This window comes from Puma concolor, chromosome B1 (assembly GCF_028749965.1).
Source record: "Puma concolor isolate L17-30 chromosome B1, mPumCon1.1.hap2, whole genome shotgun sequence".
Taxonomy (NCBI): domain Eukaryota; kingdom Metazoa; phylum Chordata; class Mammalia; order Carnivora; family Felidae; genus Puma; species Puma concolor.
In genome coordinates this window covers 26,860,232-26,879,729 of record NC_141670.1, presented here as the reverse complement: position 1 = coordinate 26,879,729, position 19,498 = coordinate 26,860,232, and the positions used below count along the sequence as shown (strand labels likewise).

General features: G+C 44.0%; 1 protein-coding gene across 1 annotated transcript in view; it reads right to left on the bottom strand.

Annotated features, from left to right (window-relative positions):
- The window catches only part of LOC147581518 (uncharacterized), a 90,372-nt gene that overhangs the window by 11,560 nt on the left and 59,314 nt on the right, over positions 1–19,498 (bottom strand). The window contains exon 4 of the mRNA XM_086703350.1: positions 1,604–1,737. Coding sequence (XP_086559476.1) covers positions 1,604–1,737 — 134 coding nt within the window. The remainder of the gene's footprint in view (positions 1–1,603; positions 1,738–19,498) is intronic.

The following is a 19,498-nucleotide window of genomic DNA, read 5'->3' as shown; positions in this document are numbered from 1 at the left end:
GGGCTCTGTGCTGACGGCTTAGAGCCTGGAGCTGCTTTGGATTCTGGGTGTGTGCGTCTCTCTCTCTCTGCCCCTCCCTGCTCGCATTCTGTCTCTCTCTCAAATATAAATGATAAAACATTAAAAAAAAAAAAAGATTTCTAGGGACATTTTATTTCAAAGTTCAGAAGATGGGACAGAGGGAGAGGCAAATTGTTGCCAGATGTTTCCTGTAACTCGGGCTGTGCCGCACTGCAGAAGGCAGTGGGGTTCTGCAGTGGGGAGGTAGAGCCTGTTAAACCTCAGCACCTAGTAAATAAACGCAAAAAAGGACCTACACACATAACTGCCTTCCTCAAGACTGCCAGGCACTGCCCACAATTGGCCTTTGCAGAAATGGGCAGGGGGAGGAAAGTAACAGTGGTTTCTATGAATGTCTATTTGAGATTCAGTATGGTTTGCATAATCCTTAAAGAAGTCTAACTTAGGAGACAGACAGCTCCGAGATGGCTGGAGGAAATTAACAACAACAGAACAAAACACTCTTCTAGGGCAGTGTCCCCAGAATAGCAAACACCCAGTCCTGAATTACTCTGAACATTTACTGCTTATCTATCATGTGCAAGGTGGTGCTAGATGCTGCTTCTACCCAAACCCTGTAAGAGACATTCATGTTCAAGGTGAATCCTCTCATAGCCAAGAAAAGCCGTGGGTTATGCTGTGTGTCAGTATTAGGATTTGAGAAGCCTGGGCTCTGGCCTTGACTCTGCCGTCCCCTTGTCATGTGCTCTCCTGAAGGGGCTCTGAGTGTTTCCAGCAGGGATAAGGTTAAGGATAACGATACTGAGTACTTAGGAGCCAGCCAACACGTTCGTTTGAAAAATGCTCCTAAATATAAACTTGTGAGAAATACCATGTATGCTGCCTACATTCTTCATAAGAATCACAGGAACGAATAGCATTCCAGACAACAGCTTGGACTTCATAACACCCGTGTTCAAGCTGAAGAGACACCAGCTCGTTTTCATGGGTAAAAGGTATGAAGGCCCTGGGTGTGTTTCCTAAAGTCACATACCCAGTCAGTGGTAACGCCATGGATGACCACATGGGTCCTTTATTCTTTTTCCAAGAATTCTCCCTGTAACACTAGAGTCACTCTCACAGAACTGAGACTAGAGGTCATTCTGAAAAGAAGTCCCTCAGATTGGAGAGATGCAGAAAACTGGGGAGGAGTGAACACGTCTTTAGATGCAAATGGCATGTCCCTCCCAAAGGCTTCCTCAGCACCCACGAGGCCCACAGGCCACGAGCAAGCATAAATGCAAACAGCACGTGATTTGAGTATCCAAGGGCCCAAGTGGGTGTGATCGGTGGCAAGAAACCACCAAAGGGGCCTGTGGCTATGGAGGCGCTGTCGCTGACGGGCAGGACTGGCGGCCTCAGCATTGACTTCCACCGGAGTGGAAGCCATGTGGTAGCACAGCAAGGCTCTAACCCTCCTTCCCCTCCCTTCGCCATTAGGAGCCTTGACGAGGAGAGAGAGAGGGAATCTCCATGGTGGTCTATGTCCACATGGGATTCTCTGGTAGGTGACATGTTCAGTTGGCATCATTCCCAAACTTACCGATGTGTCTCCGTAGCATCGGGCCCTCCGCTGGACTCGAACTTGGCAGCAGTAAGATGAGGAGGCATGACGGTCATTTTCCTTGGGGTCGAAAACATTAACAATGATCCAGGATCCTGGCCCTTCACCGCCAACTGCAAGACGAGAAGGTTAGAGCAGGGGCTGGGCCACCTTTTTCTGGAATTGGCCAGGGAGTGACGATTTTAGGCGTTTTGGGCTGCATGCAGCCTCTATCACATATTCTTCCAAAACAAAAACAAAAAACAAAACTTTACAAATGTAAGAGCCATTCTGAGCTGCGGGCCCGTACAGTAATACAGAATCAGGCCAAGGGCTAGACTCGAACTGCTGGCTGTAGTTTGCTGGCCCTGACAGAAGAGCCCCCGAGGGAGAGTGAGGCTTCAGAGTGGACACACAGACCCAGGGCTGAGGCCTGGAGTCCACTTCTCCATGTGTTCACTTAGAGACCATATAGTTTATGGCCCAAATGGGAATGCTTTTTTTTTTTTAATTTTTTTTTTTCAACGTTTATTTATTTTTGGGACAGAGAGAGACAGAGCATGAACGGGCGAGGGGCAGAGAGAGAGGGAGACACAGAATCGGAAACAGGCTCCAGGCTCTGAGCCATCAGCCCAGAGCCCGACGCGGGGCTCGAACTCACGGACCGCGAGATCGTGACCTGGCTGAAGTCGGACGCTTAACCGACTGCGCCACCCAGGCGCCCCGAAATGGGAATGCTTTTAAGAAGGAGCAGAGATGGGGCACCTGGGTGGCTCAGTCAGTTAAGTGTCTGACTTCGGCTCAGATCACGATCTCACAGCTTGTGAGTTTGAGCCCCGCATCGGGCTCTTTGCTGACAGCTCAGAGCCTGGAGCCTGCTTCAGATTCTGTGTCTCCCTCTCTCTCTGCCCCTCCCCTGCTCACACTCTGTCTTTCTCTCTCAAAAAATAGATAAACATTAAAAAAAAAAAAAAGGAGCAGAGGTGCTATGAATTATCATGGAGCACTCAGCATGAGTGGGGAGCAAGCCCCGGCAAACCCTGGAGTGAGCCCTGACAGTGCTCACCTGGCCTGGGCCTGGGGATCTTCTCAGATCTTTAGGGAGCTCAGAAAACCCAGCCATGGGCTCAAATCAGTTCTGGCTGGATAGTGCTTTTTTTTTTTTTTTTTTTTTGGATGGGTTACAACAGAGTGGTGATTTTGTCTGTGGTTTAGATGTGTTTTTGTTGGTTGGGTTTTCTGTTTCCTAATTGTAGCGCTGAGGGCCAAAAGCCCTCTGGAAACTCCAGTCAATCCAAAGAGGAAAGGGGTTATTCATGGCTTGGACTTATGTCTTACTACCTTACTACCTCTCTCTCCCCTCCCCGTCGTCCCCACCAAATAGGGCATGACAGACTCCCTGAGAAACTGGTTTACCGTGACAGAGACAGAGGCTGAATCTAGCAGTCATGCAAGCCCTGGTCCCCAGAAAGTAACACAGAAGTGCTCCTGGGAATTTTGCCAACGACATGGTCTCAGCTCATCTTTCTCTGGCCCATAAAGTTCAAGAGGCCTTAAGAAGCACAGAAATGAAGGAGGTGGAAATTCATCTCCAAAGCATCCTGGGCCTCCCGTCCTGCTGGCCCATATGATCTTTCTTTTAAATCTGTCACCTCCTCCTGCTGGTGTTGACCTTTAGCCAGAACTGAAGGAAGGTCTGCTGAGAAAACCCTCATGTTAGTGCTGTGGGGACTTGGAAAGGTTTCTACAAAGCCCCAGTATACCCAAAGGGAACTAGTGGGGGGGCGGTGAGGCTTTCCAGGGTTCACCCCTCTTTCAGAGAAAGTAGGGACACCACACATCACAACCTGTGCTGTTACAGTTGATGAGAAAGAGAAATGACTTACTTCTTCCACCGGGGCCACCTCCAGGGCCACCTAGTTAATTGCCCTTTGGGAGACACCTTGGTCCCATTTGAAGGTGGAGCTAGCTAGGTGACATTTCACTCATCCTACTATCATACCATGTTATTAAAAAAGTATTGTATTATTAATCATTTCCCATTAATCCATGATCGAAACACTGAAACACCCCCCCAAATATTTTCGTAAATTTTTTGTGCAGACTGTTTTGCACATTTGCTCATGTGACAAAGCATTTGTTCATTTGAATTCTCCAGTAGCTTTTCCATCAGCTGATCAATCACCTCTCCACCTTGAATCCTCATGCTTTATATTACTCATGCATAATTATTACACACACACACACACACACACACACACACACACACACTCTCTGAAAAGAAAAATCAAAGAAAAAATATTTTCTGTCCAAAAATGCTTTTCGCACCAGCTCATTTCTCTGCTCTCACAAGGGGAGTTTCTGCCCCAAAGCTTCAGGAGAGGTGTTCTTGGTTCTGGCCAGGACTGAGGGCAGCACTGAATGAATTCCACTGCCTGCAGTAGCCAGATCAAGAAAGGAAGGCATTTGACACAAGGCGTTGGTTCTTCTCCCCCTCCCAGCATCCCTCACTCCTCATCTGCTCAGTGTCCCTGCTATCTCCCCAGACAGGGAATGCGGAGAGACTCCAGCCCTGAGGAACAGCCACCTCAGTCAGGAGCCCTGGCGCTTTTCAAATGTATAACGAAGCATTGAAATCTGTTCTTAAGCCAAATATTATGGGAATACAATTTACAAAATAGATGGAAAAGGAGCTGCCCAAGGTGGAAATTGCCAGAAGCAGGGAACCATGCCCATTTCCCCTCCCTGGACTCCTGGGGCACTTCCTAAGAGCCCTGTGGCCCAGAAATAAAGGGTGAGAACCTTTTCCTGAGAGCGCAGAAGTTATAAGCCTCCTGCTTCCTATGCTAGTGAATGTAGTTCAAGGATATCCTGTAAAAGAAAAGCAAGCTGACAAACAAAATTTCTATGGGAGCAAAACACAACAATTTAACCCCATATTCTGCAAAAGGGCTTGGTTATGTTTTGGTTATGCTATCAGAGATAATTATTATCCTCCTTCACACACACACAAATCACTGTCTTGTTCACAAGAACCTCATTGGAGTTGCCTTTTCTTGTAGGTATGTGTCTCACATTTACATACAAAAATTAAACTTCCTGACAAGGCAACTTCTACTCCATACACAAAACAAAATTACTGAGCGCTTCTTTATTTTTTCTTAAAAAAAAATTTTTTTTAACACTTACGCATTTTTGAGAGACAGAGAGAGACAGAGCATGAGCAGGGGAGGGGCAGAGAGAGATGGAGCACAGAATCCGAAGCAGGCTCCAGGCTCTGAGCTATCAGCACAGAGTGACACAGGGCTCGAACTCACTGACCATGAGATCATGACCTGAGCTGAAGTTGGACACTTAACCGAGTCACCCAGGCGCCCCCAAAATTACTGAGCACTTCTGTGGGCAAGGCTGTAGTTGGGGCCAAGTGCTCTGGGGAATCTAGAAAGAAAAAGACAGAACGTTGTCACCAAGTCCCTCCCATGGTGATGTTAGCCTTTTCTTCTCCTAAATGGCATATGTTTTTACTACATTTACTTGCATCAAACTAAGCCCAGACAGAAAGCACTAAAGTTTCTTTTTTTAAAAAAATTAAATTTGTTATTTTGAGATCATTGTAGATTCACATGCAATTTTAAGAACTAGTGAGAGCCAGGGTACTGTTTACCAAAATTCCCCCAATGGTAACATCTGGTATAAGTATAATACAACGTCACAATCAGAATGCCGACATTGATGTGGTCAAGACGTAGAACATTTCTTCCATCACAAAGACCTCTTATGTCGTCCTTTTATAGGCACACCGCCTTGCTCCCTCTTCTCCCCATCCGCTCCCCCACCCCCATCCCGCTGGGGCCTTGACCTCTGGCAACCACAAATCTGGCGTCCATCATTTATAATTTTGTACTTTTGAGAATGTTATAAAATGGAATCATATGGTATGTAACCTCTGGGGATTGGCTTCCACTCTACATACTTCCCAGAAGATCCATCCCAACTTGTTCCATGTATCAATTTGTTACTTTTTATTGCTGAGTATTCCATGGTATAGACATTCCAGTTTGCTGAACAATTAATACATTGAAGAGCACTGAGTTGCTTCTGGTTTAGGGCGATTCCAAATAAACCTGTTAGGAACATTCATGTGCAGATTTTTTTTTTTTTTAATTTTTTTTTTTCAACATTTATTTATTTTTGGGACAGAGAGAGACAGAGCATGAATGGGGGAGGGGCAGAGAGAGAGGGAGACACAGAATCGGAAACAGGCTCCAGGCTCTGAGCCATCAGCCCAGAGCCTGACGCGGGGCTCGAACTCACGGACCGCGAGATCGTGACCTGGCTGAAGTCGGACGCTTAACCGACTGCGCCACCCAGGCGCCCCCCATGTGCAGATTTTTTACGTGAACGTAAGTTTTTGTTTATCTGTGATGATGGCCCAAGAGTGTGAAATTGCAGGGTGATATGGTAGCACCATGTTTCGCCTTGTAAGAAACTGACAAACGGTTCTCCAGAGTGGCTGTACCATTTTGCAATCCCACCAGCAATGTACACAATTTTTCCACATCCTCATCATCTTATGGGGGCATCACAATTTTTTATTTTAGCCATTCTGAGAGGCGTATAGTGCTAACTCATGTGCTTTTAGTCCGCACTGCCCTAATGGCTAATTAAGGTGGACGCCCTTTCATAGATGGCTCTGTTCCCATCTATGTACCTTCTATGGTGAAATGTCCATTCATATCTTTTGCCCTTTTTCTAATTGGATTGTTCAGAGACTTTTGTTTTTTGTTTCTTAACTGATGAGTGTTGAGAATTCTTTGTATATTCCAGATATAAGCCCTTTGTCAGATGTGTAGCTTGAACATATTATCTCTTCATCAATAGCTTCCCTTTGCATCCTTTTCACATGGACTTTCTCAGAGCAAAAAAAAAAAAACAAAACTTTTTATCAGTTATGGGGTGCTTTTATGTCAAGTCTGAGAATTCTCTGCCTAGCCCTAAATCCCAAAGACTTTCCCCCATATTTTCTTCTAAAAGTTTTATAGTTTCACGTTTTAAATTTAAATATATGATTCATTTTGAGTTAATTTTTGTATAAGGTGAGAGGCTTGGGTGCAGGCTCATTCTTCTCGTCACAGAAATCCACTTGCTTCAGCACCTTTTGTGGAAAAGTTCCTCCCTCCATGGGATTGCTCTTGTATCTTGGCCCAAAGGCAGCTGGGTGTGTTTGTGGGGGTTCTCTATTCTGTTCCACTGGGGTACGCGCCTGTGCCTCTGGCAATACCACACAGCCTTAGTGACTGTGGCTTTACAGTAAGACCTAATATCAGGTAGAGTGATTCTTGCCACTTTACTCTTCTTTTTCACAAATTGTTTTAGCGATTCTAGGGATTGTCTTTTCATACAAAATTTAGAAGAATCTACGGCAGCAGCTGCTGGTAGTGTTCTGCTGTTCTTTCCTGTAATTGCAAGCACGCGCGCGCGCGCATACACACACACACACACACACACACACACACACACACACTGAGAAAGAGAGGTCTGTATTCTAGTATCCAGAGAAAGGTCTTTGCAGTGTTATCATAGACTGCACTTTTCACTCTCAGCTTTCCTTGTCGCTTTGCCACCTTTGCGCTGTGGTTCAGGATGTGGCCATGAATCACAGTATTTCATAATGCCCGAGTGAAAAAACTGTAGGACCACGGACGGTTAGAGATCATGATGTCCAACCTCCAGTTTTACGGATGCAGACAATGAGGCTGGAGAGGTTAGGAGACTTGGGGGAAGTTGAACAGAGAGTTAAAGGCAGAAGCGCCGAGCCTGGATGTCCTGCTACTCGGCTCTGAACTTGAAGTAGCACAATTCACAGCAGGGCCATTTGACCATCTAGATCAGGGTCATTCCTGCCTGAATCCTACCAGCCTATATATCAGAGGCAGGGAGGGAGGCAAGGAGGGCTTTACCTCGGCCTCTGACTCCCTTAATCAGCTCAGGAGTTTATAGATTTCAGTTCCTATCTAAAATGTAGACAATGGAGGTGACCAGAATACTACAGAAAAATAGACATGAGTCCTAACTCAATGTTATGATGAACAATCTAGCTGGAAGAAAAAACAAAACAAAAAACCTTGAGCCATCAACTCCTATCCAGACACTAACTGCAAGTCACTGTGGGTGGGTGATTGCCCAAGTGTACCATCCTGCCCCTTGCCCTCAAGGAGCTTACAATCAACTTGGAAGGGCCAGCAAATACTTATTGCCCAAGTGACAGGAAATGTGAGTTCATCATTAGGTAACCATCATCCTGACTATCAGAACACATTTATTTTTCCGGTGCTCATTTCAACAGATGTCAATACCGCCTTGAGGATGCTTGGTATATAACCTCTTGGTGAGAACTACTGAAAAGTCAATTGTTTGTTTTTGTTCTTCTCTCATTAGAAATGAGGCATGTCTAGACCAGTTGAAATGCATTCTGCTGATTTAGCAACGTTAAAATCAGTGTCGACAACCCTATTCCTGCTGCTATAGGCCAAATGCACCACAGAATCACAACACGACCTCCTCCCACCCACCTGGCTATAATTACAGTTCCGACGTAGACTTAGAGACACATACGACCCCTTCATGTCAGTATTCGTACCATACAGGTAGATGGGTTGTCTCACAGTTAACTCTTAAGGTGCATCAGTGAACCAAGAAGTAACTATTGCAGATTGTTGCAATTGAGCCTTTGATAGTTTTTCTTCTAATTAAGAACACAAATTTGGCTCCCTTCCTCTTCTTTCTAATTTAGTCCAACAGTCATGGGGCAGGTGCAAGCAGGGGGTAACAGGGCCTGGGCAAGGATGGTATTGGAATAAGGTGACAGGGGCAGCTGGTGACGGCTAGTAATGACAACGTTTACAAGGACAGTGTCAGAGCATGGCAGAGAGGCAGCCTCACATAGCTGGGGGAGTGGCTGAATACAGGGCAATTGAGCAGGTGAACATACTAAGGATAGTATGGGCCCCAGAGAAACAGAAGGAAACATAGATGTAAAGGTAGGTGTGCATACATACATATGTGGGTATGTGTGCATGTATATATAAAAATACAGTAAAACCTTGGTTTGTGACCATAATTTGTTCCAGAAACATGCTTGTAGTCCAAAGCACTTGTACGTCAAAGTGAATTTCAAGAACCACTGGCTCAGTTGTGACATGTGACCTTTGGTGTCACATACTACCCGTACTGCAAGACATCGCTCATTTATCAAGTTGAGATTTATTAGAGATGTTTTCTCATCTTGAGGAACACTTACAGAGCAAGTTACTCGCAGTCCAGGGTTTTACTGTACGTGTATTCCTGAGTTCTGTCTGCTGAGACGGCCTATGAGAAACAACACTCCAGTAGCAAAAGGCACACTTAAGCACCCAGATCTTGCCTTCTAAATATCACTCTCCAGGAAAAGGAATTGAGGTCTCGTAGAGAACCAGCTGACTCAGACCTGGGGCAGGGAAACTACAAAGTAAGCCGGGAGCAACTTGTTGCAGAGAAAGTGCTTGAGAATGATGGACACAAGTCAAAAGGACACAGAAGCCAGGTCCGTGGGACTTCTGGGGTCAAAAACTGGGTCAATCTGGGGGCACCTGGGTGGCTCAGTCAGTTAAGCATCCAACTTCGGCTCAGGCCATGATCTCACAGTCCGTGGGTTCGAGCCCTGCACCAGGCTCTGCGCCGACAGCTCAGCTCGGAGCCCGGAGCCCGCTTCGGATTCTGTGTCTCCCTCTCTCTGCTCCTCCCCTGCTCACACTCCATCTCTCTCTCTCTCTCTCTCTCTCTCTCTCTCTCTCTCAAAAAATAAACAAACGTTAAGAAAAAAATTTAAAAACTGGGTCACTCTGAGCGTCAAAATAATTAGTGACAATAATAGATTATAACCCACTGAATAATAGATTATAGTGAATAATAACTCATTTGTTTGTAAGCAAATGAATGAACTTAAGAATGGGAGATGAGAAAGTTCTTGCTTCCAGTAGAATGCCAACTAATAAATGTGTAAGAAATGATACAATTAGACATTTTTTTAGTTGGCAAACACCACGGTGATAATAAATCAGGCAAGGAAGTAGAGGGGGTGCTAAAACTAGTAGCTGAAAGTAGAATGAATCATTACAATTCTTGTTCATTACAAAAGAAAAAATAAGTTTAAGTGGAAAAATGGGGCAGACGCTTTCTTCATCAGGTGATCAAAGCTACCACTGGGACACAAAGTTAATGGGACAAAGTGACATCAGGGGCCACTTCCTAGGGGGCCATAAGAACACAATATCACTTTTGTGATGTTCTTGCTCAAAGTGCATAATGTGGGGCTAGTCACAAGGAAGCACGGGGCAAACCGAAGTTCAGGGTCATAAAGGTCAAGGATCAGACAGGCATTCCAGGTATAGAGAGACTAGATCACGTGATCGAGAATTGGACTCCACTTGCAAGCACATCATGGGTGAAAGGGTCTCGGGTGAAAGGTGTACAGTTCTTTGTTCTACTCTTGTAACTTTTCTGTAAATTTGAACTTGTTTTAAAATTCATCATTTAAAATTTTTTTTTAACTTATTTATTTTTGAGAGACAGAGGGAGACAGAACGTGAGCAGGGGAGGGGCAGAGAGAGAGGGAGACACAGAATCCAAAGCAGGCTCCAGGCTCCGAGCTGTCAGCACAGAGTCCGACGTGGGGCTCGAACTCACAAGCCGTGAGATCATGACCTGAGCCAAAGTCGGACTCTTAACTGACTGAGCCACCCAGACTCCCCTAAAATTCATCGTTTTTAAATGAAGACAGCTTCTTAATAATTTATACATTGTAAAGATGACATAAGTGACAGTAACACTGTGCCAGTCTGCAGAGTCAGGGGGAGGAGACTGAGCTGTATTGCAGGCCAGACTCCTCACTAAGAACACTATGCCTCAGCCCGTGCGCTCCGGAAAGCTTCACTAGCTCCACGGAGGAAGCAGTGCACTGAGTTACATTCTGGACCAACCCCCTCCTGTCACCGGGGACAGACATTTAGAGCAGCACCAGTGTCAATGACAGCGAAACATGGATTTAAACTTCACAGAGCTGTTAAGTTAGACTTCTCTTCTGTGAGCATCAGAGGTAAAAATAATCAGAGTCGGTGTCCAGTTCAGAACTTACTCCTCAAGACATTTGGGATGAAGTGATCGGCACTGGCCTGAGCCAGAGAGGCCATGAGTGTCCGCCCAGTAGCCTCATGGACCTGTTCTGGTTTCCATCTGTTGGCATCCCAATAATCCTCAAAGAAGGGGAATGCCTCTCCACACTCCGTTGGTTCGTCATTGATCCTTCACCAAATGAACACTGATTAGACGCTTGCCATGGAGAAGAAAAGTAGTGACTGAAGAAGCATGTTTAAGTGAGTTAGTGAAGGGAAAATGTTTCATGCATCTTTAAGAAAACCCTCCTTGGAGGGCGCCTGGCTGACTCAGTTGGTAGAGCATGTGACCCTTGATCTCGGGGTTGTGATTTCAAGGCCCATGTTGGTTTTAAGAGATTACTTAAAAATAAAAACTTAAGGGGCACCTGGGTGGCTCAGTCGGTTGAGCGTCTGACTTCAGCTCAGGTCATGATCTCACAGTTCATGGGTTCGAGCCCCACATCAGGCTCTGTGCTGACTGCTTGCTCAGAGCCTGGAGCCTGCTTTAGATTCTGTGTCTCCTTCTCTCTCTGCACCCTCCTCTGCTCACGCTTTGTCTCACTCTGTTTCTCAAAAATAAATAAATGTAAAAAAATTTTTTTTAATAAAAACTTAAAAAAAAAATAAAAAAGAGAAAAGAAAACACCCCTTGTACCTAAAAGAGATGTTTCTTGAAGATATCGTGCTTAGACTTTATGTCTAGCAAACTGAAAAACAAACATCTGCCCTTGATTTTAAAAGCTCTTGGTTGTCTATTTCTTTTTTACAAAAAAATTTTTTTAACATTTATTTACTTTTGAGAAATGGAGAGAGACAGAGCGTGAGTGGGGGAGGGGCAGAGAGAGAGGGAGGCACAGAATCCGAAGCAGCTCCAGGCTCCGAGCTGTCAGCGCAGAGCCCGACGCAGGGCTCAAACTCACAAACCTGAGCTGAAGTCAGAGGCCCATCTGACGGAGCCACCCACGCGCCCCGGTTGTCTATTTCTTAATAATTGTCTTATTTCAACAAAATCCTTGTTGCCATGTCCCTCTCACAGTTTTGGTTTTTTTGTTTGTTTGTTTGTTTTGTTTTTCTTTTTGCAGAGAGAGAGAGAGAGCAATCAGGGCAGAGGAGCAGAAGGAGAGGAAGAGAGAGAATGTTAAGCAGGTGCCACACTCAGCACAGAACCAGACTCGGGGCTCGATCCCACAACCCTGGGATCATGACATGAGCAGAAATCAAGAGTCAGACATTCAACTGACTGAGCCACCCAGGCGCCCCACCCCCTCACAGTTCTTCATGCTAGCTTTACGTTTTGCCGTTTTGGTGGATTCTACTTGCTCATTCCAAGCTAGCATGAGCCCTTTTTTTCTTTAACTTCTTGTATTGACACACCAATTCCTACTGCTCTGCTTCTGTTGCCAACAACTTACGCTGCCAGGGTAAACAAGATCACCTGATTTGCACACTGCAGTTTAGAGCAGGAGGGACTCAGGATCCAGCTTGGGGGTGGGACACCAAGCTGGTCAGATGGCCTTTGAGGCCATCCAAGTCCACCCATGGGACAAGTGATCAAAGGACCCAGCAGGATCTTCAGTGCCTGGCCAGCATTGTCAGCACCTGCTGCACACTCAGGAAGAACATAAACACCAGCACTACCTTGACCCAGTGAATCAATTGTCCTGGCTGCCCTAATTCATCTGTGGCACCCAGAGGGGACACCAAACACGGGGATGTCTGCCCAGGGCTGGGTGTTCCCTCCGAGCCAGCATTGTTTGTCCTGGATCTCCAGAAACTGTTTCATCAGCACTGCCAAGTGCTACAGCATGTGCGTGCAGCATGCATGTGGACGGAGACCTGGAGGGGGCAGAGGGGATTTTCAGAGATAAGGGGGAACCATGACAAAGAGATCGTGTTGTGGCACGTGTGGCAGCTGCCCGGGGAGTCAGAGCCCTAGGGGTGGAGCTATAGCTGAGGTACCATTTCCTTTCGAAACTTAAAAACCACGACATTGCTTGATGTAGGTTCTCCATCATCTGGCTTCTGCCCACCTCCACAGCCTCCACAGCAGGATCCACTGCCTCCCGCTGACTCACCGTCCACAGATGCCAAGTTGCTCGGCAGTCCCCACATAACCCACGCTATCTCCTACCTCTGGGCATTGCTCATAAAATTCCTTCTGCCCTGTTGACTAAAGGCCCAGTCCTTGGCTTGTAGAGACACTCAGGCATGGCTGTTGAGCCGAGCTCATGAGACCTCAGGCCCCTTTTGCTTATGTGAACTACACAAGCTGCTTCAGTTTCCTCGCTGCCAATTCTTTAAGGCCTCTTCTTGATCTATTTCCCATGGAAGACAGACCTGACATGTCTCAGCAATAGATTAATCCCATCTCAGAGACATGGATGCTGATCAGAATTTTAACCTGGAGAAAAGAACCGTTGGCCTTAGATTCAGCCAACACCACAACATAGCCCATACAAATATCTCAGCTAATGAAAGGAATCGCCTCATCCAAACTAAAAGATGTCCAGGGTGTGACGATGTCTATTTCTGGACTAGCAAAGCACTAATCATCAGGATTCCTAGTTGCTATGGTAATTTCCTCTGTTGACTTGATTCCCATGGGTGAGGATACCTAAACCCTGCCATTCTCCATCGTTAAGGCAACCTTATAAACTATCATCCAAACTAGGACACTCTTAAAGGTCAGAAGGACTGATATTAATAATTACTCCTACAACATGTATAAATAGGACAGTTTCTGGACAATTGGGATAGATCGCCACACTACCCCTCAGGCTTTATGGTGTCCCACACAAACAGGCCCTCAACAAGTGAATCCCAAGTGAGTGTACTTTGGTTTTTTTCTGCCCAGTTTCAGTTTATGGTCCTTAAGAGCAGGGGTGACATCTAATGCTTCTTCTAGATTACTCATAATGTTAGATATATAATAGCTGCTCAAAAAATACCTATTGATTCACTTAAGGTGAAATGTTCTTCCCAAGTGCAAATTTCCTATGAGTAACTGTTTAAATGTAAGAATAGAACTTTACTGAGAAGTTAGAGCTAGAATATTTGGGTAGGTGTTTAGCATAGTTAAAATAGTGTCAACTATGAATAAAAATTCTTCCAAAATACTGTATGCATCGAAGAAAACCCAAGTCAGTGATGAGACCTGAAATGCTTCCCTAAGACAAAATCCTGCTGTCTTTTGCTAAGCCAGAACAAGATAAAGTTCATGGGCTTTTATTAATCTTAGTACTTTGTAAAGCATGAGAAGAGGGACAAGAGGAGTTTGGAGATTATTTTGTTTAGTAAAACAAGTCATAAAGTGAATAATTTTAGGCAACATCAGCTTTGATAATGATAACTGAACACAATAATAATAGAAAGAAAGACTCAGACAATTAACACAAGACAGAATGTTGGACCACCTGTGACTCCTATTGTCTCATTTTACAGATGAGAAAAACTAAGACCCAGAGAAGTTAAATGACATCCAGTTACCCGTTGCCATTCTGGGAAACTCTGGCTGGGACAATTTAACAGCATTTAACTAGCCATCGGTGATTACTACAAGAGTCCTGAGAAAACTTAAATCTTCATTCTAAGGCATGAAGATTTTCTCCCTTTAGATAAGGAAGCAGAAACTTTTGCCAAGTTTTTGCCAAAATTTTTTCAAAAGTTTTGCCAAGATGAGGGCCTTCTCTTATTCTTTGCTGACTCTACTCCCAACCACGTTTTAAATTAGCAAATGTGGATCAGTTCTTGAAAACAACAGGAGTGTGTGGAAATGCAAGCTGGTGCAGCCACTCTGGAAAACAGTATGGAGGTTCCTCAAAAAACTAAAAACAGAACTACCCTATGACCCAGCAATTGCACTACTAGGCATTTATCCACAGGATACGGATGTGCTGTTTTGAAGGGACACACGCACCCCCCATGTTTATAGCAGCACTATCAACAATAGCCAAAGTATGGAAAGAGCCCAAATGTCCACTGATGGATGAATGGATAAAGAAGATGTGGTATATACATACAATGGAGCATTACTCGGCAATCAAAAAGAATGAAATCTTGCCATTTGCCACTACATGGATGCAACTGGAGGGTTTTATGCTGAGTGAAATTAGTCAGTCAGAGAAAGACAAATATCCTACGACTTCACTCATAGGAGGACTTTAAGAGACAAAACAGATGAACATAAGGGAAGGGAAACAAAAATAATATAAAAACAGGGAGGGGGACAAAACAGAAGAGACTCATAAATATGGAGAACAAACTGAGGGTTACGGGAAGGGTTGTGGGAGGGGGATGGGCTAAATGGGTAAGGGGCACTAAGGAATCTATTCCTGAAATCATTGGTGTTGCCTAACTAATTTGGATGTAACGCTAACTAATTTGGATGTAAAATAAAACAAAGGCAAAAACAAAAAACAAAAACAAAAAAACCCAGGAGTGTAAAGAGAGAGAAAACAAATAGAAGTCATAAGCAAAAGTGGTGACATCTGGCCCCCCCATGAGTGAAAGTCTGCCCTTTGCCATCTTCGGCACACAGATGGTAAAATGTCAACATTTGATTTAGATATCCCCAGAATGAACTGGAGAGTTCAGTCTCCGAGTAAATTGAGGACATTAAGTTTATGACAAGTCAGAGAGTTCCATTTAAATACTGTTATAGTTTTAGCAGTGACCAGAAACGTCACCTTTGTAAGGTCAATTTATTTTTCCAAGACTCTCATAATATTTCAAGGTTCTTCACTGACACAAAATTATGAGAGGCAACACCTTGGCATCTATCATTCGTGTGAACCACAGAAAGGTTGGATTCATTTCCTAAAGTTACACAGTGAATCAAAAGGACAGTACAGTTTATGCTTACAGCCTCCTACTAAAGCCATTTCTGGGAAAATGAAGAATGTGAAGGCCTCTACGGGCTGTGGTCCAAGCTGTCATTCCCCAAAAAACTGCTCCAACATTATGAGTCTGAACTGTGTACCTCCTTCCATCCCACTTTTTTTTCCTCCAAACAGGAAGCTTTGCCCAGCATGGTTATTGGAAATAGGAAAAGAGCTAGATGTAGATGGGGGAAGGGAGAGGTAGACCTCAGAGATTGACCAGAAACTGACAAGAGTCTGGTGCCAAGAAGGCATTTTAGTCAGGACTTCAATTCTTTCATTTATCTAATAAAAATTTTCAGATTGATGAATTCCTCAAAGAACAGGTCCCGCATCCACCCTACCTTGCTGTGAGTCTAGGGTGGGGCAAAGTGACTAAAAGGTAGGCATGGAAATGGAGCTGCCCAAGGGAATTAGAAACGTAAACAACCTTTTCCTCCCACCTTGAACAGGTCAAGCAGGTAGATTCCTTCGTAGGTAGGAAAGTTTAACCACCCAACCCCCGAGCGCAGGCCACCAAGATAGATGACCATCGTATCTCTGAGCTTGTTCCCTCTGTAGGAAGTAAAGCCCTAGAAACAAAGAGTGGCCTAGCCAGATCAAGGTACCCCTAAGTAATGACACTCTGTCAGGCCAATAGCACTGATTGGGCAAGGAGGCTTTAGCTGGCATCAGAGACTGAAGGACACCAGGTTAAGATCGTGGTTTGGTTATTTGTGTTTAGTTTTTGGAAGATATCTGGGGAGTAAAGACATCAATGACGCTTACTATGGATACTGTTAAGTTCGAGCATGATTTGGACAAGAGGCTTCTTTCTAGCTCCTGGACCCCAAAAGAAACCATAGAATTAGTCTGTTAAGCAGTTTTGGAAAAGATATCACTGTTTATCCAGATTGACTGATGAGGAAGTAGAGGTAACTACACAGTGAATTTCCTAGCATCACACCAGGATGCTGGCAACAATGAAGTCTATAGTCAGAATCCTTGACTCTGAGATTAAAGCATATCTTCTACAGCTACAGGGATTCCCTCCCTTTGGGGTTCCTGGCACTGCAGGGGTCATTGGACCTAGATATTATCCCTATTGAAGCGGGAGACAAGAGAATCAGAAAGGTAAATATTTATGTATTTATAGGACCATGAACTATGCTACCATGTTTTGTCTGCAGGAAAGGAGAGGTAAAACCTGTAACTACTTTATGTTTATAAGAAAAGAGGCTTTGGGGCGCCTGGGTGGCACAGTCGGTTAAGCGTCCGACTTCAGCCAGGTCACGATCTCGCGGTCCGTGAGTTCGAGCCCCGCGTCGGGCTCTGGGCTGATGGCTCAGGGCCTGGAGCCTGTTTCCGATTCTGTGTCTCCCTCTCTCTCTGCCCCTCCCCCGTTCATGCTCTGTCTCTCTCTGTCCCAAAAATAAATAAACGTTGAAAAAAAAAAATTAAAAAAAAAAAAAAAAAAAAAAAGAAAAGAGGCTTTAAAGTCAGGCAGATCCAGATTTTAGTCCCTCTTCCACACACGTTCAGCTGTGTGACTGAGAGAAAAATCCCTTGATTTCTTTAGGTCTCACTAGCTCATTTGCATAATGAGGATAATAATTATACCAAATTTAAAGGTTCTGGGGAGGGCTAAATGAGATCTGTCTATGGAACACTTAGCATGGTGCCTTGCAAAGAACACATAAGCTATCACCATTATTTTGGCTTCTGCGTGGTCGTTGGCCATGGCCAATCAGCTCCACTCAAAGTCACCTCAAAAGCTGCCCCATGTCCAAGAGGACTGTCTTCTATGCTTTTGGAGGCCAGTGTCCTATAGAGAACCTATGAGCCCCTCAGCAGAGCTGGTACAGGGATCCCAGCCTGGATGTATGTCTCTCATTTGCATAGGGGTCCACATCACTCCAGCCAAGCCTTAGCACTCTCTACGCTTCAACTTTCTTCTCTCCAAAATGAAGACGATTCTGCTCTTGGCAATAGAATAGGAGGCTCTCCTATTCCTCTCAGACCAATCCCCCTGCAGATAACAGCCATAAGCTCCGTATAAAATATCAAAGACAACTACCAGAAAGCACCAGAGAATGGTCGAGAGCAGGCAAAAGTGAGAAGAGCCACTTGGAAGAAGGCAAAGGCACTTGGGGAATTCCTACCTATTTCGAGACTTTTTTCTCAAGCTCCTGCTCCTCACCCACAGGATACGTAAAACTTAGATAGCTAGAAAATGAACCTTGATGCACCCTTGGTAGCTAGAAAATGAAAAGGGGAAGGATAGGCCCAGAAAGAAGACATCTAGAAAGGGGAGACCCAAATTCTGCATCGAAATTTTCCCCAGATCTCTGACTGACCCCTGAACTATGCAAACGTGGGGGTAAACTCCAAACAGCCCATGGCTAAAAGAGCTGAACACAGATTTCAGCCTCTGCTCACCCCAAGAGTTTGGAGTTTGAGGCCAGCCAAGTTAATTAATTGACTGTTAAAAAATATATATATACATACATATATATATATGTGTATATATATATATATATACACATATATATATATGTATACACACACACACACACACACATATATCTTTGGAGGAATATAAGAGAAGCCAGACTTTCTATAATGCATTATCATTATGTCTGTCATATAACCTAAAATTACATGATATATGAAGAATCTGAAAAACAGGGCACTTTTCTAAAAAGAAAAAAAATGTAATCAATCAATGAAGAACCTTCAGAGGATATAGACATGAGCAGAAATGGGTTTTAAAGCATCTATTATAACTATACTCAAAGACAAACAAAAAAATATACTCATAATAAATGAACAAAGAAGCAATCTTAGCAGAAAAAAAGAAACTAAAAAATAACCAAGAGAAATCTTAGAATTAAAACACTCAATATCTGAATAAAAAATTATGTACTTGGCATATTAGACAAAAGAGAATACTGAGTCAGTGTACTTGAAAATAGATGAGTAGAAATTATTCAATTTTTATAAAAAGGGGAAAACGTTGGAAAAAAGACGACTTATGGCATAATATCAAAAGGCATAATATATGAGTGATTGGAGTCCCAGAAGGAAAGAAGAATGAGAATGGGCCAGGAAAAAAACGTTTGAAGAAATAATGACTGAAGATCTTCCAAGTTCAGTGCAAGGCAATAATTTATAAATTTCAAAAAGTCAGCAAAGCCCAAGTCTGATGTATACAAAGAAAATCACATCTAGGCACACCATAGTCAAATTACTAAAAACCAAAGACAAATGGAAAATCTTTCAAGCAGCTAGCGGAGTAGATCTTATAAAGGAGAGCAACACTGTCCATTCTCACTGACTTCACACCAGAAAAAGTGGAGGACAGAAGACAGTAGAATAATATCTTCTACAAGTGTAAAAACAAACAAACAAAACAAAACAAAACAAAACAACTGCCAACTCAGGGTTCTACATCCAGTGAAAAAATATTCTTCAAGAATGAAGGAAATAAATATGTCTTTAATTAGATAAAAACATTTTCAGACAAAAACTAAGTGATCACCTGCAGATCTAAACTATAAAATATATAGTGTAAGTTCTTCAAAATGATGAAAAAGCTATAACAACTTGGATTTTCAAAGAGGTATGAAGAGCATGAAAAATGATAAACATAGGAGTGTCTGGGTGGCTCAGTCAGTTAAGCATTTGACTCTTGATTTTGGCTCAAGTCATGATCTTACGGTTCATGTCATTGGGGCCCACATTGGGCAATGCTGCTTGGGATTCTCTCTCTCCCTCTCTCTCTGCCCCTCCCCCACTTGCGCTCATGCACTCTCTCTCTCTCTCTGTCTCAAAAAAATATTTTTAAA